Source organism: Xiphophorus maculatus, chromosome 18, assembly GCF_002775205.1.
Source record: "Xiphophorus maculatus strain JP 163 A chromosome 18, X_maculatus-5.0-male, whole genome shotgun sequence".
NCBI classification, from domain to species: domain Eukaryota; kingdom Metazoa; phylum Chordata; class Actinopteri; order Cyprinodontiformes; family Poeciliidae; genus Xiphophorus; species Xiphophorus maculatus.
The window spans coordinates 21,600,266-21,621,963 of NC_036460.1; the positions used below are offsets into that span (position 1 = coordinate 21,600,266).

General features: G+C 37.3%; 2 protein-coding genes across 3 annotated transcripts in view; both read left to right on the forward strand.

Annotated features, from left to right (window-relative positions):
• LOC111612029 (zonadhesin-like) overlaps positions 1–4,274 on the forward strand; it is a 45,835-nt gene extending 41,561 nt beyond the window's left edge. The window contains exons 65-67 of the mRNA XM_023351710.1: positions 12–40; positions 131–259; positions 1,784–4,274. Of these exons, the coding sequence (XP_023207478.1) occupies positions 12–40; positions 131–259; positions 1,784–2,218 (593 nt within the window). The 3' untranslated portion in view covers positions 2,219–4,274. The remainder of the gene's footprint in view (positions 1–11; positions 41–130; positions 260–1,783) is intronic.
• Positions 4,275–8,481: 4,207 nt separating this feature from the next.
• On the forward strand, positions 8,482–20,797 carry scn3b (sodium voltage-gated channel beta subunit 3). Of its 2 annotated transcripts, XM_005801054.2 has the most exons (7): positions 8,484–8,680; positions 8,757–9,269; positions 11,120–11,292; positions 11,396–11,624; positions 16,476–16,614; positions 18,543–18,626; positions 19,881–20,797. In XM_005801054.2, the coding sequence occupies exons 2-6, from the start codon at positions 9,215–9,217 to the stop codon at positions 18,604–18,606; spliced, it is 660 nt and encodes a 219-aa protein (XP_005801111.1). In that variant the 5' UTR covers positions 8,484–8,680; positions 8,757–9,214; the 3' UTR covers positions 18,607–18,626; positions 19,881–20,797. The 2 variants fall into 2 exon arrangements, with proteins under 2 accessions (XP_023207296.1, XP_005801111.1); XM_023351528.1 differs by lacking the exon at positions 18,543–18,626 and having other exon boundaries at positions 8,482–8,680.
• Positions 20,798–21,698: the final 901 nt, after the last annotated feature.

A 21,698-nucleotide genomic window follows, 5' to 3' on the forward strand; every position in this document is an offset into this window, starting at 1 on the left:
AATTTCCTCAGGTTTACCACCAAATGGGACACCAGTGCAGGTAATGAAGCTACGTGGCATAAAAGGTTAGAATAAAAGAAACAAAGATAATGTACTTTATGCCTTGCATAACATGATCCTTTTTCCCCAGATGTCATGTGTAGAGGAAGAAATTGACCGCATGAGTGAATCTTTCCTGCAGCTAAGCATGCAGATGCAGAGGAGATCTCAAATAAGCACAATGTTAAAGGAGAGAGAGAACGGTGCTGCAGAAAAAGCGGTAATTAGAATGATTGGTGACATATTTAAAATCCTAAAAATATATATAATTTGTACATTATTGTTTAAATTGAATGATTCATTGTCCCACTCATAAGTAATTTATTTCTGTCTTATTTCCTTTGTGTTTGTTTTGACGTTTTTGTCACAGATTTGTTTTTTTATTCCATTCAGCCAAAATTGTTTAAATTCCCTGAACCTTTTCAGTGTTTTATCTTTACAGTCACAAAGCACCTTTTTGTTTTAATAAACTCTTGTTACTTGTTACTTCTGGACACCAGTCACATTGTAGTGCTGTTTTATCCCTAAGCAGCTCATGATCACTGTATTTAAACATTTGTTTTGCTTTTATAGACCTAACAGTGAAAAAAAAAACAACTGAAATAACAGTCCCAACAATGTTTTTAGTTTTGGGGATTTGGAGTTTATTGTCATAAAAATTCTCGAGAAGATTAAAAGAACAATTTACGATAAGTGTGCAGCAGGGGTGTCAAACTCCAGTCCTCAAGGGCCGGTGTCCTGCAACTTTTAGATGTGCCTCTGCTGCACCACACCTGAATTTTTTTTAGTAAATTTGTTAAACTCTTTTCATTTCCAGATGATGACTCAACAAATCTGAGATGGGATATAGTAACTTGGATTATTGTTTCATAACCCTGCTTTGAACTTCACTGGTCCTTTGTCCCTGATCTGTTTGTGTTCTTTGGATTTCATGATACTATTTACAGACATCATAGCTTTTTATAGTGAAATTTAAGTTATTTAATCTCGTTAAATTACACATTGTTGTACTGGATTTGTTTTATGTATAAAAGCAAAATGAACCGAATACTAACCCTTTCTTGCATAGCGGTCACTGCAGTGGACAGCTATCTAAAGGCCATTTTCTTGTGGATTTTTACGTTATCAATGTACACAAACCACTGAAATAGACGCTAGTGCGTCATACAATACACTATCAACTACTGGCCATCCACTGCAAGTGCAAGAAAATGTTAGTTAAATCCAATATGGCAGACAAACGAAAAAGCAACTCAGGCATATCCGGTCCCTCCTTCTACTGTAGAGGACTCTTCCAACCCCTAAAGACTAATACCACTGATGTATTTTTCCAACTTTGTACTTTCAAAAATTACAACTGATCACCTAAATTTTTTCCCACCTTTTTTTATGCCTCAAGAAAATCAAAAACACTTTGGAATAAATCCTGACTTAAAGGCTCATAATTCATGCATGAAAGGGCAAATGTACATCACACACTTTTAAGTTTTTCACTCAACTTTATAAAAATAAAATGTAACATGAGAAATTTTGAAAAGGTTCAGAGAGTTGACTATTTTGCTAGACACCAAACGAATAAAAGAGACATTGCATTGATGTAATCACATTAATGGGAATAATTACTTAAACAAATCCCTCCTTCATGTTGATGTAAATGTGCTCCAAGTCATTCTTGACATAGAAGATAAAAGCTCACATTAGGATGCATAAGTATGATGAATGAATGAGTGATCTATTTTTGCAGAGGGAAACATCCACAAGCACGCCAAGCCTGAGTCGTAACGGAACAATCCTGTTGGAGCTGAAGAGATGTTATGTATCACAGCGACTCAACGAGCTGCAAACCACATTAAACCAAATGAGACGTTGCCAGCTGCGTGATGGCGAGCTGAGAGACGGAGCAAAAGGCCGCGAGGAAAGTGATGATGGCTCCGATCAGCACAGAGAAAAGGAGCATGATCCTGCCACGGATCGCCGCAGTCCTCCAGACCACCAGCGAAGCGCCGCTCTTTCAGCTGGTCAGAAACTCAGCCCACGCAGCCCAGAGAGCCGAGGTCTTTTAAATGATAAAGCGGAGAGTTATATTTCCGACCAGCAGAGAAGTGGCTCTGTTCAGACCAACAATCCGGACATCTTAATGGATCAAACTTTCCGGCGTACCAAAGATCAACTCCATTAAAAAAAAAATCCCCCAGGAAATCTGGAGCCTAATAGACAAACCTAAAGAAAAATAGAAAAGGACACAAAACTATTACAAACATATATTTGATGCTTTGATTTTCATTCAGATGGCAATGGCATATTCTTCTTTCAGAGACTTCTTTTTCTGTAATATTTGGCCTCTAATAGCTTTGAGCTAATATTGTACAAGATAATACATTTGTTTGCTAAAGTGTGATTCCATTGACCTCAGTCTTACCATGCTGCAGTTCAGCTGTGCCCTGTTAACCACCAGTGATAACAGACAGGAATATATTCTGGCAACGAGCCGCAGTATGACACAACCTGTAATATTATCCAGATAGCGTCTCTGTCTGGAGTTGCCTTTAGAACAACCTATGTTAATTATTATAATCTAATTATTATAAACTAAAACTGAATTACTTTTTTTGGTCTTCTGATAACAACCTGTCTTTGTTTATATATTCACTAACTAAAATCCAAGTTAGGATAATACTTGCTTATGCCATTCAGTGGTGGATTTGCTTGTTTGCTTTGGATCATTGTATTGCTGCAAAACCAATATAATGCAATCTCAGCTTGAGATTGACCTCAAGGTCACAAACTGATGGCTGGAGATTTCTGTTATAGAACAAAAAATTATAGTTTCCAAAAATTATCCTCCAACTCCTTTTAAAGCAAAGCTGCTTCACATTATTACATGCCCACCTCTATGTTTGACCGGTTTTATATATATTTCTATATAAGCTGACATTGTTTTAGTTTAATGTCAGATTTAATTGATATGCAAATGTTCAAAAAAAAGTTATCCCTTTGTCACATGGATACACAGAATATTTTTTTCAAAAGTCTTGAGGATTTGTGGAGTTTTTTGAACAGAAGTAATTTGCCCCCCTGGAACTCTTCTCTGGGTATTTACAGTGCTTTAGTTGTTTTTCTGGGCTATTTTTTGACCAACTTGATGAGTTGCTGACACTCTCTTGGAGTAATTTTGGCCAGTCTACCACTTTTGGATTCCATTTTGGTTTTCCTTTGTTGATTATAGTTCTCCCTGTGATTTGCTGGACTCCCACAGCCTTAGAAATGTCTTTGTAACCCTCTCCACAACATGAGTGCCAGTCAGAGGAGAAACCTAAGCTTCATAACTGCTGCTTTCTTCTGGGCCAGCGCTTTATCTGACACACAGGGTTCTGGGTCTTATAATAGAAAGTCAGTATTCCTACCGGGGGGCTGTGAGCCAAATCAGAAGGTCAGATGGAACAAGTCTTCACTTAATATCAGTGTTAGCTTTCCACTCCATGCCAAGTCCCCCATGCAGAATCCAGCAATGCCCCGCAGCTATGTGTGGGTGCTTGTATGTGAGGTGTTGTTTAGAGACTGACCTGAGATTATGTGCTTATCAGTTAGATTAGCTTCTTTTGCCACTGATCGGACCTGCACGTCTGCTTCACAGTGGCACAGACATACAACAAACTGCTGGAGGAGCCTGTGTGTGTAAATCTGTGGGATGTTTTGCAGTTGTACCACATTACACTTGCTCTAGTTGTTTAGATCACAACACATGGGTTATTTCGGGAAGATTAACTTCATGTGACATCTGTGTGGGTATGTTTCCATACGTGTTATGTTTTCAATCGTATGTTTATAGGCTGCAACGGTGCTCCCTTTTAATTTTTCCCTCAATCAAGTCAAGGTAACTAATCAAGTGCATGCGGACCTAATCTGTTTGTTCATTTGTTTGAAAACATTTTCTGAGTAAATTACTGCTACTACTTCATTCATAAAGCACTTTAAGACATCAGCAGCTGCGACAAAGTGTTGTACAGATTAAATCAATGAACATTCGAAATATGGAAAGGCCAAAAGAAAAAAAGACAATAAAATCAAACATGCGTTTGCTCAAGATTTAGATTAAATGTATGATTAATTGAGACAATAAAACAAAATGTATTTTTATTCTTTCACAAAATGCACATTATATTTCAACCACAAACACATTTCTTTTGAGATTCTAAGTGAATAACTGTGAAGAAGAATGAAAATGATAAATGTTGTTTACATATTGTTAAGTACATTTTTATTCAGCCTCTTCTATTCTGGTGTCAAGAAAGAAAATCCAGAGAAATCATGTCCTTAAAAATCACCTAATTACTAAACAAAGTTCACAATATTAGTGCCAGAAAGCCTAACTCTGAACACACAATGTGCATGATGATACATGGCAGTGCCAGCATCATGCTGTGGAGATGCTTGCCTTCCACAGGGACAGAAAAACTAGTCTGAGCTGATGGAAACATGGATGAAGCTAAATACATGGCAACCCTGCAAGAAAACAGTAGATGCAACAAGAGACTATTAAAATGAGTGACTGTAACATCACAAAATATTGTACAGTACAGTGGGTATGATTATGTTTGCGAGACTCGCTCTTCAGACACAACACGCAACAAAACAGTTAATCGTGCCGAAAGATGAGTGATGTCTGGCTCTAAAAGCTGCAGCGTTAAGAGGTTTTTCCAGTAAGACACACATGAGGTTTACATCTCAGTTTCCATCATGTTTGATCCATGACTGCCTGCTGTAATCATGTTATAATCTTGAAATCCTTCCAAATCCCTGGAAATCTGCTCTATGTCTTTTAGGTCCTGCAAGCACTCTCGCACAACCCATCCTAGTACATATGAACCAGCATATACACTTCTGACCACTTAAATTCCTCCATTTTTGAGCACTCTCTTGATTTTAGTGTCATGGATATCTGCTCTCACAACAACTTCCTGTTTGAAAAATGATGTCAATATATACAGCAGTAATATATTTATAGGCTGCAACTGTGCTCCCTTTAAATTTTTAATGTACAGTGCTGGAAAAAATGAAGAGCCCACTGCACTGATCCCCACTGAAAACCTCCTGGTTATTCCACCAAATATTGATTTCTGAACTCTTCCTGAGTTAAAACATTAGTATTGTTGTTTCTAAATGAATATGAACTTGTTTTCTTTGCATTATTTGAGGTCTGAAAACACTGCATCTTTCTTTATTTTGACCATTTCTCATTTTCTGAGAAATGGTCAGAAAATATCTGACTAATTAAAATGAACACAATTTAATTTTACTCAAACATATACCTATAAAAAGTTAATTCAGAGAAACTGATCATTTTTTCCTGTACATATGCACATTTTCTTTAAAGAGCAACAGTGTAAAACCACATCCATTCACTCTACACAATGTTGTTTTTTTGGCTTTGGTTCTTGCAGTTAATAGGTCTGGATGTAAGTAAGGAAGAGAAATAGTTCTGGAGCTTCCTGTAGGCTTATAATGAGTTTGCAGCCTGTCACTAAGCAGGCCCTCAGTCACCATGGCACTGCATTACTGTTGCTATGGTTTCCTTATCTGCAGGATGTGGTTCAACCAGACCTGCCATATTTAGTCTGCTTTTCAGCACGCAAGCCTGCTGCTGCTGGATGCACTTAGCTCACTTGTTTTTCTCTGTGAAGAATGAAGTGGCCCTGAAGCCTTGTTGTGTAAATTTGTACTTTTAGCACAACATTAACATCGGTTTGATGTGTACAATTACATAGAGGGGATTGGTAAACCAGAAATTAGACTTCTTAATCTTTGAAATTACAAAATATTGAATAAAATAATGCTGGTAAACCTCACTAAGCCTACATTCTTGTTTTGTTTATATAACCAGCTTATAGTTCCAGATACAAGATCTGCAGGATTAAATACTCTGAGATTATTGTCTCTTTTAGGCTTTATCACAGTTTGGTCTGAACCTGCCATTCTTCGGTCCTTCACAGACTTCACAGATTGGAACAGCCCACATAGAAATCTGTCTTTCTTGGTAGAAACATTATCTTATGTGGAATTTAAAACAAAAATCCCAAACAGTTTATATCCTGTAGTGCAACTTTCTTGAAGTAAAAATATACTGGACCCAGATTTGAGCAAGAATTACATAACTTTGTAACATAACTCAAATATCCATCAATCAGCTTCGGTAGAACCTTGGATATTTATGTGGAATGTTAAAATGTCTCTTTAAATATTAATCCATGTTTGAAGTGTAAACCGAAAACAGTATATTTTCACTTAGGCAAGGAATATTGAGACTTTAGTAGTTTGTGTTTCTTACTGTTCAGAAGACCCTAGACACATTCACAGAAACCAGAGAAAGCCCTATCAGAAAAATGGATTACTGTGTAAAACGTTCACGAGTAAATGTTTTAAAATGGTTTATAAAAATAAACAATTTTATTTAAAACCTTACCACAACCTTGCTGGTTCAACGTCTTAGTGCAATTCAGGACACGGTTGGGAATGAAGGAGTTGATCAGCCCTGGGGACTAAAGTTGTCCTCGTCAACTGAGTCCTGCAGCAAGGACAGCAGAGTCTGAGTCCCAAGGGAAGACACTTAAAAACTTGGAAAGCAGTGTAGATACTGTTAGGATCCTGGAAGCTCATTTAATGATTTTCTTTTCCCAAAGAGCTTCAGCAGAGACATTAGACATTGCAGTATATAATGGAAAGAGGCACCTTACTTTATCTTGCTCTAAATCTATACATTATAAAAAACTAATTTGAATCTTTGTCTCCTATTTAAATTGTTGTTGAACATGGCTTTATGATGGAAGGGAAAAAATGGAGCAACAGAGAGGAGAAACTGGATAAATAACTAAATGAAATTCTTTACAAAATAAGAAAACCATCAAGTGGTGAATTTTCAGTTTAAGATCCAACTCTTCAGCGGGCGCAGACCGTTTCCAACCCTGACACTAATGATGCCCCTACCAAGAAAAATCAATAATGGTTTTAAAACTTGTAATCGTTTCCCATAACGATGATCTGGTAGTCTGGAGGCTCTGGGATTTGACGACAGCAGTAAACGTGCGAGGAATAAATCAAATTCATGAAGTGAAGTAGTGTGTGTATCATTATTTTTCAACTAAATAAGTTTGAAACTTCAGACTTAGCAAGCGTTCCAAAGGATTTCAGTTTATCTTAAGTCTCAAGTCAGGATGCATAGCTTTTAATTTTTAACTTGTTAAAGAAGTCATCAAGTCATTATTTTTTGTACGGCCATTAAACTTGTGCGACTTTACTTATGGACGTTTTTAGACCATTAAATGTACACAATGCTGATTATAGATAGCTAATAATTTAAACTCTTCCATTTTATAGCTTGCTAGTTGGTCCACTGGTATATTTATGCTCTTTAAATATTTTCATATTTTCTTATATTACTATCTCAAACTAAAAGAAGTGGAGCATGACTAAGAAGTGGTTAAATAAATAAACTGCTGCATTACTTTTCACCACACTACATTGCCCCTGTTTGACCTTTTAAGGTCTCCTAATTATCAAATAAATCACATGTGTGTGTAAATTATTCTTAGCATAAGCGGTCTATTTGTAAAGACTGTTAAGTTTTGTTAGAGAACATCAGTGAAGAAAAACAGCATAATGAAGATTTGGGAGCACAGTGGACAGGTCAGGGATAAATCAGGGTTAGCTTGTAAAACAATAAAGATACAAACATCTCAGAGCACTGGACAATCCAATTTAAAATGAAGGGAGTGTGGGACAGCTAAACCTTTTAAAATGAGGCTGTCCAGCTTGACTAATAGTAGCATTTATGGGAGAAGCAGCCAGGAGGCACAAATTCTAGTCTCTGTGCTTTGAAAGCTGGTTATAACATACCTCAGAAGACATACAACAGCAAATGAGTCTGAGTACACGTACATACAGCTATTCAGATTTTATTTCACCTCATAATTATACATGGCTTTGAATTGGTCCATCACATTCTAATAAAAGACTTCAAAATAATTGGCTATAAAAAGACAAAATGGAAAAAGGGTGGGAATACTTCATTTTCCTATTATTACTTCAAGGCTTGACTGTCTGCAACATCTTTTGTGCCTTGTTATGATGACACTGGAGAGGTTGAAATAATGTAGGGGGTCAAGTGTATATAAAAAAGGAAATGTCATGAGTGGGCTCTTCTAAACACCTTATGTAACACATGACAAACTGAGGAACCCCATTCTCTTTCGTGCTTCTGTTTTGCTTTTTTTTTTTTCACTCCATTGATTTGCATTAAATGTCTGCAAGCCATTCTAGGAGCTGCTCGGATTTGTTTTCAGTCAAATAAAAACAAATTAATTGAAGGGGGAGCTTTCTTAGACAGGACCCAAATGGCTATAACATGATCATGCACGTTGTGTTGTGGGTGGGAGTAACTCACGCATGCGTATCAAACCCTCTCCTCCTTCCAGGCGCTAAGTGGAAAACAAAGAGTGAGCAGCGGCTAGGAAATACGGTCAATAGGTTGTTTTGTTTTTTAAATGAAAGAGATGGATTTGAATCAATCAACAATCTTGCCGTATGTCGCGTAAAGCATGAGAAGTGTTGCCGTTTGGGTCTACTCGAGACTTCAAACCTCGAGGCTGTAAGTGAGTGAATCGGCTTTGTTGTTAAAGAATCCACAGGTTTTGATGTTTTTTTTTTTTTTTTTTTTACTTTAGAAGAGAAGAAAAATACTTCTGTGGATGGATCTGGACTGAGGTGACTGGATTTGTGGGCGAGGAAACTGTTGCATCACTCGAGTTTGCTTTCGCACATCACGGACCTGCTCATTCCATCCAAGTGCCAGGGATGATGACATTTCCTGTCTCCGTGTAGATGAGGAATTGCGAACCGAGAAGCTATAAATTCATAGACGGGCTCCTAAAACTGCTAAAATCAGTTCGCCCGCACTTCTGCAGAGTGTCACTTGTCGCCTCGCGTCGCTTCTTTCAGCAGGTGGATTTTCACTCGTGGGGCAGAGGGAAGTTTCCTGCGCTCGGGGCGGCCGAGGAGAGGCGCTGTCTGTGGTCCTGAACTCGCGTATCTCAGCCAGGAGTTGGCCTTGAAGACAACTTCAAAACACCAGCTGGAGTTGGAGCAGCGGTTGTCCCACCAGCAGCTCCTCATAGGGCTGAATATGCTAACTCTGCACAGAGTTCAACAGCAAACGTTGCTTCTGTTGTTGTTCGTCGGTAAGTATCACATTTGAGGTTGGCTTATGTCGGGTTTAAATGATCAGCGTTGAATGCTATGTCTGTGGCGCATTCACGGTCATGAACACTGACGTTTTCCAGAGCTTTCCGTTCGTTTCATACAATGGGTAAACTGGAGAAAAGAAAGGGATGTCAGGCTGTGTCCTCTTATTTCCTTCTCGTCTCCCTCTCTGTCCTCTTGTTTGTCTTCTCTCCGCTCACATAATGTTTTTAAAAAATAAAATAAAAAAAAGGATGGGATAAAATCAATGTTGTCACTGTCTGCCCTGGGCAAGACTCTGGTTATATAACAGCAATGGGCCTAACGCAGTCACATTGACACTGAACTTTTCCACATTTTGTGACATTATGAACCACTATAAAACGTCCTTTGACAAAATAAACATATAAAGTTTTATGAATATATAACTGTACTGTTATCTTTATCCTCAGACTTGAGAGGACACTTAACTATGAATACAACTACTTACCACTAATTGTGACCACTTGACTCCTTGACTCTTTTCTTTATTTATAGAAAATAGTTCACTAAAAAAAAAAACATAATTTGAAGTCTGATGTCATTAACCAGACTGAACAAGACAAACAATTTCTGTTGTACCATTAGTGCAAATTTTTATACACATCTCTTGATAGAAGGCCTAAACAGTGTTTCCTCGTTCTTAAGAGTCACAAACGAGGGATTAAAGGAGTTCTGTTTGGCTGCTGGTTGCAGACTTCAAGTCTATGCATTTATAACCACTGCATCATTTGCCTTTTTTACTCGATTCCCTCCCCACTTTATTCAATTAACTGAAATGCAATTATAGTCTATTCTTTCCCTTCCTCAGTTTTCTCATAGTATGTTGAAAACCCCTTCAAATGCTTCCCATAGTTTCTATGATCTTTACCAATATTGCAAAACCAAGAAAACATTACTTGGCAGGAGCCACAATACAGTATTTTCTTCGTCGATCTTTTATGACTTGAGTTTCTAAAGTGCTCACAGAACTGTAAGCTTAAGTTTATGCCTGTGTTTATGTAAACTGAGTTCTGCATCTGGCTTTGTATTGGATTTGACATGTACAGATTAATGTAGATCATGAAACTTAAAAAAAAAAAACTCCCACTCATGAGATTTTTTTCCTGTTTTGAAAAAAACAAAAAAAGAATGTTTGTATTTGTTGTCGAAGTTTGTGTGGCTCTACAAGAGAACTTGTAATACAGTTACTTTTTTGTAAGCTTTATGTTTAAGCATTTCCCTCTCGAAATGCCCAAAATAAACACCATGAATTTTGGAGCCATTACCATTAGACTTTGTTATTACCAATAAGGCATCTAAACCAATTCCATTGTCATAAAAATATCTATTGCTTAAATATCTGGTGGTAGCGATGAGTGGTAGGAGTTTGACCTGTAATTGGTGGGTTGATGGTTCGAATACCCAGCGTGTCTGCTGCTGGTGGTCAGAGGTCCTAGTGGTGGGGATGCCTGGCAGCCTTGCCTCTGTCAAACTGCCCAGGGCAGCTGTGGCTACAATGTAGTAGTTTACCACCATCAGCATGTGAATGCAGTGTGAAGTGCTTTGGGGTCCCCGGGACTTGATAAACCATTAAACAAGAACAAGCCATTTACCTCTCATCTTATCAAATCTAGGACAGACACATTCTCCCTTCTGCTCTAGTTAGCTCTTTTACTTATTGGTTTAAATTATCTTTATTCTTCCAGATCAAATACAGAGGAAAATGTTCAAGATTTATGAAACATTTTCTTGAAAGTTGATGAATTTTAGATATGGAAGTATGAGTTGATTGTGGACATAAATGTGTGTAATATTGCTTCTTTTTTAGTCCACCTGAGCAGGCCAGTATGTGTCGATGTGGCGTCCGATACGGAAGCAGTGCTGGGAAGCTCCATGAAGCTGACATGCATCTCTTGTTTGAAGAGGGAGGAACTCAAACCAAACACAAGTGTGAATTGGTATTTCACGTCAAGTGAAAACAACACATATGACAGAATTCATGTATGTTTCCAGAACAGTGTTGTGTACAACCCATACTTTTGAGCGTCATGCTGATCAGTTTAGATTGTAAATGTTAAAAGTTGTTTTTTTTCTTTTTACCTAGATTTTCGAAAGGAATAATGGAGATGACAAAAGAGTGGATGGACCTTTTAGAAACCGTCTGATCTGGAATGGTAGCAAAGACCTGCAAGACGTCTCCCTTTCGATACTAAATGTCTCAGAGAGCGACCGTGGTATTTACGAGTGCCGTGTTAATCGTACGTTTGAATTTGGAGTCTATATGCCATCGACACTGACAACAAAGAACATCACACTGACCGTGAAAGAAAAAGGTACAATTGTGTCCATTAGCTTCAGTGTAAATACAGCAGAAACCAGATATTTAAATCACTGTATAAAAAGACACCCATTTTTTTGTCTCAGTTTGTGATGTAGCATTACGCTAACCTTTCCTGTTGTAGATCAATTAAGATTACTAGAGTTTTAGACATGTTAACGACTATAAAGAAGATGGAATAGATTTTTTCCCAGCTCTCTTTAAATTCAGAAGTTGCACCCAATAACAAAACTTCGAGTAACATTCCAGTTAAATGTTAGCATACTGGTGGGTGTATTTTAAGGACAGGGTATCAGGAAGAGAAAGAGGACTTCCACAAGAATGTATTAAGAATGTTCTTTTTATGTATTAAAAAGAACTATTGTAAAGGTCCTGGCTGAAGAAAAACATCCTGTGCCAACATGGACTGAATGCTGCTTTTAGGAGAAAGTAGCTATTATTGCAAAAATATGACTTTAAAAGACAGGTTGAAGTTAGCAAATGCACTTAAGGACAAATATATTGAGTCTTGGAGACATGTTTTGTGGTCTGAAACCCATAGTAGAACTGAGTTGCCATAATGACCATCCTTACATTTAGAGAAAAAAGCATTCAAGCTCCATAACAATCTCGCAACTGTGACTTATGAGGGTGGCAGCACCATGGTGTCTGGATGTTTTTCTGTAGAAAGCACTGTTGCTCTTCATCAAACAGAGTAAAACCTGGGTGAAAATTGGTCTGCCAAACAGACAATGATCCCAAACTCAGGTCCGAAAAGGGTCCAAGTAGCTGAAGGGCAACAAAGTCAATGTTTGGAGTGGCCAAGTCAAAGCTCCGATCTTCTATCACAAAAAAATATGTGGACAGGGCTTACAAACATGAGAGTAAGAAGAAAAGCCGACTCAGAAACACCTAAGACAGTAAAAATCAACCAAAAGGGTGTGCCGTGGTGGCGTAGGGGTTAGCATGACCCATATTTGGAGGCCTTGAGTCCTCGACGCGGCCGTCGCGGGTTCGACTCCCGGACCCGGCGACATTTGCCGCATGTCTTCTCTCCTTTCCTTCCCCATTCCTGTCAGCCTACTTTTGTAAAAAGAGACACTAGAGCCCACAAAAAGACCCCCTGGAGGGGTAAAAAAAAATCAACCAAAAATAAAGCAAATTAGCAAGAAGAAATTTTCTAATAATTATTCTGGTATTTACCAATTACAAGTAATGTTTGTAATCTCCACTGACCTTAAAGAAAAGACTTTTGGGCCCAATTTTATGTGAGGGAAAGAAAATTCAATGTCCTTTTATGCAGTTCACATGCTGTTTTTTAAGACAATGTGATTTGTATGATATGACATTTGGTCCACACTCTTTATCAGTTGGTGGTGGTAGTGATCCACCAGAAGCAGAAAAAGAAAAACCAATCAATGACCCTAGAAGACAGCGTCACCTATAGCAACCAGGGTCAACCATACTTCCTCAGTAAGATGGCAATTTCTTTCACTCTCAGTAGCTGACTGAATCACTCTTAAGATACTCTTAGGACTTCTTGGCAGGAATTTTTGGGCTAAGATAGAAGCTCTGAGCGATTTGAAAATCCTTCTGCATACAGGCTCTGGTGTTTAGCTGAAAGCTGCTAAGTACTTAGAGTGTTTTATTTTAGAGCTGCCTGAATCAAAACTGCTGGCCTCTGTGCACCTAGCCCTGTCTTTGTGCTCTGCCTCCTCTTCATCTGATTTTAAAATGTTTATCAGGACAGCATGACTTGCTTTGTAATTATAAACCCAACTTTTTGTCTTTGCTAAGTGATGCATTAGTGTGAAAACACTCTACCACTAACAATACCTCTTCCCTTTCCCACTCTATGTTGTGACTGGTTTGACAAAAAAAATAACTGTGCTTTGTTTTGTCTGCCTTTATTTTTTTCCATTAAAGCTTTCTTCTGTTGTCTGTGAAGGGCTTAATTCAAACCAGCTACTTTGCTATCTGTTTAAAACTGGGTAATGTATTATGCTTCCTGGATGTTTGGCCTGCTGAATGTTTCACCTTCCACCTCAGTCGAATATACAAATCAACATGTATATTTGGAAGTTCCTAATTCTGTTCCATTTCTTTAGATTTTTATTTTCAGTGCTTGCATATGGTAGAATTTTTAATAAGATGCATTTACACGCAGAATGCTGCAGTCAGATTTCTTTCTGCACAAATATCAAAATCTTCCTTCATATTTCATACAACAGTGGTATCAAGTTTCAGAAAGCCTTTTCTGCAGCAACCATTATGCATATATTCTGATAATGATTTTCATGGTAACAAAGTGGAAAAGCTTGCTTTCAGCGGATCTGTGACCTTCTCATCTAAGAGATCATATTACAAAAACAGCAAATCAAGTTGGACAAACACGGTTCTTCTGAGAAGGTTTTCTGGAATTTGGTACAAACAAACAGGTTCACAGTGGCTCAAAAATATTAAACTTTTATATATACATTTTCAAATGTCAGTGTGTGTTCCCAAGACATTTTAGTTCCCTAAGTCCAGTTTCATGTTTAAATTGTATGTTAAGATTCTCCTCCAAATGAAGTTTAATTGTGATTGATGGGTGACGTACAGTGCTTTGCAAAAGCATTTATGTTTGTTTTATATATTTTGCTGAAGCCTTCAGTGCATCAACGCATTTTATTAGGGTTAGTGTCACAGACCAACAAGTAGAAGGAAAGTAATACGCAGTTTGCACACTCTTCCAAATGAAATATTGGAAGTGTTGGATTTTTTTTATCTATTCCCAACTTTTCTGCTTGCCAAAAAGAAAAAAAAGATTAATGTTCACATGGGACGATAAGGCTATGCCATGTTTTGCCATGGGAAAGTGCTGTGATGGTAGTTTTGCTGTGCACATATTTTTGCATTTGGGCCAAAAATTTACATTTGAGTCTTATGTTATAAAGCATCATCTTCTGTTTGACTTCAACATGCCTTGTGACAAAACTTTAAACTGGGCGAATGGCTTAGTTTCCTCTCAGAAGGCTTTGTTTTTTCCACTTTAGAGATCAGATTTGGATAGTGCATGGCTAATAAAGGCTTGCTGACAGATTCTCCCACCTGAGCTGTGAATCAGCTTAGAGGATTACGGCTGAGAAGACTGAGGAAGCAGGTCAAACTTTTCAGTGTTTTGTTTATAAATAATAAAAAGCAAAGTTGAAAACAATTTTTCTTAGTTCAGAATTATGCACGATGTTGTGATGGTCGATTACATGAAAACCTAGAAATACATTGAATTTTGTGGTCATATGCGAACCAGCTTAAGGGGTTTAAATACCTTTGCAAAGCACTTCAGTCTCCAAGGTTTTTTATCTTTTACTACAGCTAAGTGAAGAATTTTAGAAAATATAAACAAATAGAATAGTGAAAACACTCTTTCTTATAGATTTAAAGATAATAAATAACAAGAGTAAGCAGAAACTTTCTTCATTTGATGGTATAATTGTTTTCAAACAACAAAAAGAAGTGTCTGATCCAAGAACCACTGTGAGTTTGCACCTCCATTTTATATCATACACAAAGGTATCCTGTGGAGCTTTTGCAGGTTTGCTCTCTACCTGCATGTAACTGTGAAATCTCTGCAAGGCACCTTTTCTTTCACATTTTTAGGTTCTAATATCATCACTCAATACTTATGCCCATCATATTTACCTGTATATTGTTAGATTTATCTAAAACGTAATGCATCCAAAAAGCATGAACTTATAAGAAGAATGTTTTTAACAGTACTTACTGTAATTGGTAATCAGACAGTATCTCATTACTCCTACATGTAAAAAAAAAATGTTTTTAGTAGAACAACAGGAAGTGGGATTTTTCATGTTGTTAAATTGTATGTTGCATGGAAACCATCGTGTTTTGGGTTTTTCATGTCTAGAAACAGATAAAATATATTTTTTGAATAAACCAAAATACAAGTCAAGAGAGGATGCACTGTTCCAGGCTAAGCTACAAAAGTTAAGTGGAAAATGAAATTTCAGAATAAGAGAACATAAACGTGATAATTGTGCAACAAGGTTGTTTGTGTAGCTCAGCCGTTCAAGGCTGCCACCCTTTCCTGGTAAGTGGAGATTTCTTCATTGAATAGCATCCAATGGTTATTTTGCAAGTGTTTCTGAAAATGTGCTGATGGCATGAAAATGTGCTGACAGCAGTCCTCTTCTGTGCATTCATTTCTGTGGCCATTAGCCTGGAAAACATCCGGAAATTGTTTCCAGTAAATTCAGTTTTTTTGCGTGATGCTGTCAGACTGGGTTGCATTTGGCAGCAGAATATTTAGTAGGAAATTTAGTTTCATTGAGCCCAATTGCTGCAAAGAACGTAGAGAACAGCAGGTTTAGATTGTTTTGTCATTATCAGTAGGAGCTTGTGGAATATGAAAACAACCTTTACTATTACTACCGCTTTACTAAAAAAACAGTTTCTGGCTAATAATGAATAATTGATGTTTTATGCTCTTTTCACTCCCTCTTTAAAATGATAAACACCTTCATTTCACAATCACTTTCTAATTAGCACCAGGCTAAAAAATCCAATGTATAAAATTCTTGTTAACAGTGTTAACAAGAAATGGATAAATAAAAATACAAAAGAAATGACAAATACATCCTTTAAGAAGCTTAAATTGAACTTTTTATCTAGTCAAATAAGTAACCTGCTGATATCTCGTCCTCTTCGTCATAAATGATGTGAGATTTTGTGCCAGCCGTGTTCAACAAGCTCAGTACATTTCCTCAGAGCTGCAGCAGAGTCTATTTTGTCATTCTTCACTAAATGGTGCAGAAAATGAATGTGCGCTGAATAAAGCATGCACCTATCTGCTGTTTGTGCTCCGCAGCCTCCAATGACATTGCCGCAATCTACTCTGAGATCATGATGTATGTCCTGCTGGTGTTCTTGACCTTGTGGCTGCTGGTGGAAATGGTCTACTGCTACAGGAAGATCTCAAAATCTGATGAGCAAGCGCAGGACACAGCGTGAGTTTCACACGTTTCCACACACTCAGAGCAGTGTGAGCTAACGACAAACACAGTGTTCTGATGTGATCTGCTTAATAGTAAATCCAATTGATCTAATCTGAAAAGGATGTTTTGCACCTGTGGATCCTTGAATCTCTTATTCTTACATAATGATCATATACCTTCCAGACATCAATGGCTGAGATTTAGCAGGCTGTCAGACAGAGAGCCAGACTGAAAAGGTCAGACTAACACACAGATATGGGAATAATTGAAAATTGAGTATGTTCCCTGCTCTGGTTTTTAACCCTCTTACATTTTTAATCTGTTTTTTTTCTCTATGGAAGCCAGTCAGACACACCTGAATTATTCCAAGCTCTGCTGACTGTTCGCCTTTTGAGAAAGCTTTTAACATCCAAGCTGGATTTTCAGCTCCATCGTAAACTGGCTTTTTGTGTCACCTTGTCTCAAAGCCACCTATGTAGTCAGCTCCTACTGGATTTACACAACATTGACTCTGCCGGCCTATGCCTGTTGACAGCTTATTCTTTCTTTTTTTTTTGTTGTTGAAAATATGAGTCATATTGTGAAAAGTAACAGATAATACACAGCACCATGGTTGATTCACTATTCTTGCAATGTGAATAGAGTCCTGCAGCTGCAAAATAAAACGCGGTATGTTCTAAAGATTCCTTATTTCATGGGGGAGGAAATGTGCAATGCAACCGCAGACTCTGTGAAAATGGTGGCAAATATCTAATGTCACTGTTCGTGCTTTTGGTTAAATGTCATATAGGTTCTTCTGAAACCTCCCCAGAACTCGTTTTTAAGCTCTTGTGGCCTTTATTCAAAGGTAAATGGTAGGTGGTACTGCTCTTAGTGCTGTGAAATGAGAATAAGACAAGGAGCAAATGGCTTGAATAGACATGTTAACGACAACAACCTCTGTACATGTATACTCCACTAACTGAGCCCCTTTTAGTCAAATGTGTACATATATAATTGCAGATATGATTGATATATTGATCATTATTGGTCTTTCACTCATTGCATAGTGTTAAGGTTGGCAATAGGCCAAGAAGGTGAAAAATCTAGGAGCTTATTGTTAGCCTGTTTTATGGTTTTCAAACATTTCAGTGACTTCTTCTTCTTCTTCTTGCAAGTGAGCAGAGAAATTGTATTGCTATGATAATCATTGGGAGGACTTTCTTATAATATTCCAAGTCAGCAATTATTTTAAAGTTGTGAGCCTTCCTGTGTAAGGTTACCATGATTGATATTTGCATTCCAAATAATTACTTTAACCTTGGGTAAAGCATATTAAGCTAGATGGTACTTTGATGAAGCTGCTAAAGCTTTGTAGAGGCTTTAGTCCTTATTAAAAGACACAAAACTCAACAGTACAAAAGTATTTAACTTCTATTATGTTGGGCTCATAATTTTATATGCATTTAGTCTTTGTAGTTGAGGCAGTGAATTAGCTGTAATATCTGAGATAATTATTTAAGATCAAGATGGGAAGTGATAACAAAAAGAAAGACTTGGTCAAAGATTTAGATAACTTTTCTTCCCTAACATTTGCTGACTAGGTGACAAAGTTAATTTCATTAATATAAATCTTGTTTAGTCTGCAGAGAAGTCATGTAGGTGCACTGCATGTAACTGCAAGCATTTTTAGCGCTGAGATTTTAAGAGGCTAAGAGCATGATGATAAATACTGAATGAGTGTGTCAGTTCATCTGGATGTGCACTCGCTGCCTCAAGACTGCACTGATTTATTTGTCTTTCATAAACTCCACATGGGACATGTGAGGAATTACTTACGTGTGATTTAAAGGGAAATGTATGTTGCAGCCTTGTTGTTCCAGACTGAAAAGAAAACTTCTGCCTTCTAACAGGATAAAACCAAGGCATTGTTTTTCAGATGCTCCTCTGTTTTCCTGCAGGACAAACTACCTAGCCGTTCCTTCTGAGCAGAAAGACAATCCAGTCGCTCCTGTTACCGAATAAAAGAGCTTTTCAGTGACACGGTATTTTACATGTGATTTCCTCAGCCTGAACCCGAACAGCAAAATCATCCCCTTCCTTTTTGGATCCATTGTTTGTAGCTTCAACACTCACAACTCTGCAGCTTTGTAGACTCCCGTTGCTTCAACCATCACTCTGTCTCATCCTTCACACACATTTTTGAAAGGCACTCATTTCTGTCCTTTTCGGACTCATCTATTTTTCAATCACTCTTTTTGATTCTTATTTAGATATTTCTCATTAGAAAACATCTAATATTATAGTTGTTTCTAATAAAGATAAGTAGACATGATGCATGATTTTTTTTAGTGGTGTGTTCATACCTAGAGTTCTTTGAGATTCTGATGTGTGGCTATGATGTGTGAACATTGTAAAAATATCAAACTAGTGAGTGTGATGTTTGCATGTTAAGTAGCGCTCTGTACTGTTTTCAGGTGAATTACATGCATTCAGTAGTGTAAAACTTTGCAAAACCTTGGAGATACAGCGCCTTGAAAAGTTATTTGTATGCCTTGAACTTTATCATATTTTGTATCACAAACTTCATTGTGTTAATGTGGTTTATAAGTGGCAGATCAATGTGTAATTGTAAAGTGAAATACAAATAGACATGCTTATGAAAAGCTAAAGGATAAAAAAAAACTGTTTGGCAACATTGATATTCACAGCTGCTTTTAGTCAAATGTAAGTTATTTAAGAATGGAGAAAGAAAAATTGACTCCAGCTTTGTAATAAGGGTCACAACATAGCTATTTTTAACTTTGAAAACTTTCATTTGTATTATTTCAAAAAAGTTCAAGATATCATTTTTGCAAGGCACTCTATGTCCCATTTATTTATATTTTGCTTCCAGTGAGTCAGTTTTTGTCAGCTTGTAAATTATGCTTCCTGGAGGCCATTTCAAAGTATTTATTTTGATTTGATTTTCTTTATTCATATTGAGCCTCACTGGTTGTGTCCATCCTTGCTGAATTTTTCTGTTTCGTAAAGGCATGACTATGATGTGCTGTTGATAGTTTTCAGACCTCACACCTTTCCTTTTGTTTTACAAATTTACAATTTCCCCAATTTTCCCTAAAGGCCTGAACAATTTGTTGCCATCAGTTGGTATGAAGACTTTTAAGGATTACTGAACATCTGGCTCAATGGAAGCAACGAATCAGGAAACAATAGATGATTTGAGACAACATGTGTTAAGTTCTTTCAATGAATCATTTCAGGTTTACTGAGGGAACCTTGTTCTCTGTTCTCTTCAGATACTAACCACTCAGGATGATGGCACAGACAGCACAGTCCCATCGGTGACACCATGAAGATATTTCTCCCAGACAGCGACGTGAATCCCGCCAGCCAACCTTCCCTGTGCATCCACTGTGTCTTATAACAGAAAAGTGCTATATATTTTTTTTTTTTCCCTTTCCCTCTTCTCTCTGACATCAAGTGCTTTTACTATTGCAGTAGTTCAGAGGGTAAAACTGTCCCGGACCTATTATCCGATCAATATAGCCATACTGTAGACTTTAAGGACCTGCTCATGTGTTGATGTACTACCCATTTCCAAACAGCTAGTGTTGTGAGTTTTGTACCTCGACATTTACTCCTTGACATAAGCAGAGCGTCTGCTGTTTTAAAGGCTCTTAAACTTACTCTGCCATGTTTATTTTTCTAACCTTTATATAGACCTTGTTGTGATTTTTCAGGTCACAGAGTTCTTTGTACTGGCCAGAAGTCTTTCTATGATGGTTGAGTTGAAAAGCTTTTACACTCGTACGTGTCTTCATACTCTCTGCTTTCCATCATGCGCCACAAAATCGTGGAAATGCTTATAAACATGATATTCCGCAAGAAAAAAGACTCTCTATTCAGCTGAATTTATTTGAAGGTATTTACTCGCCGATGTATAAATCTTTAATCCACATTCAGCTCTGATGTCAACGTACATTCAGTAGATCAAGTGGTACTGCACTTAGTGTTCTTAAATGTATTCTTGAAGCTTTGACTGTTCCTGAGTATTGCTATCGAGACCCGGTGTGTGCCTCCTTCAACGATACAAAACTGTAGAAACATTTCTGACTTGATTGCATCATGTCCAACCATTTTCGTTCTGTTGCAAATACAATAATTCATCTGTGAATTTTACATTTTTAACTTAATAAATATACATTCCACAGAGTGTTTTGGCACTTCTCTGTTATTTCCAGAAAAAAAAAAAAAAAAAAAAAAAAAAAAAAAAAAAAAATATATATATATATATATATATATATATATATATATATATATATATATATATATATATATATATATAGGGGTTGGACAATGAAACTGAAACACCTCTCATTTTAGTGTGGGAGGTTTCATGGCTAAATTGGACCAGCCTGGTGGCCAATCTTCATTAATTGCACAATGAACCAATAAGAGCAGAGTGTGAAGGTCCAATTAGCAGGGTAAGAGCCCAGTTTTGCTCAAAATATTGCAATGCATACAACATTATGGGTGACATACCAGAGTTTAAAAGAGGACAAATTGTTGGTGCACGTCTTGCTGGCACATCTGTGACCAAGACAGCAAGTCTTTGTAATGTATCAAGAGCCACGGTATCCAGGGTAATGTCAGCATACCACCAAGAAGGACGACAGGATTAACTGTGGATGCAAGAGGAAGCTGTCTGAAAGGGATGTTCGGGTGCTAACCCGGATTGTATCCAAAAAAACATAAAACCACGGCTGCCCAAATCACGGCAGAATTAAATGTGCACCTCAACTCTCCTGTTTCCACCAAAACTGTCCGTCGGGAGCTCCACAGGGTCAATATACACGGCCGGGCTGCTATAGCCAAACCTTTGGTCACTTGTGCCAATGCCAAACGTCGGTTTCAATGGTACAAGGAGCGCAAATCTTGGGCTGTGGACAATGTGAAACATGTATTGTTCTCTGATGACATATATATATATATATATATATATATATATATATATATATATATATATATATATATATATATATATATATATATACATATATATATATATATATATATACTGTATGTACTGTATATATGTATATATAATTTCAGTA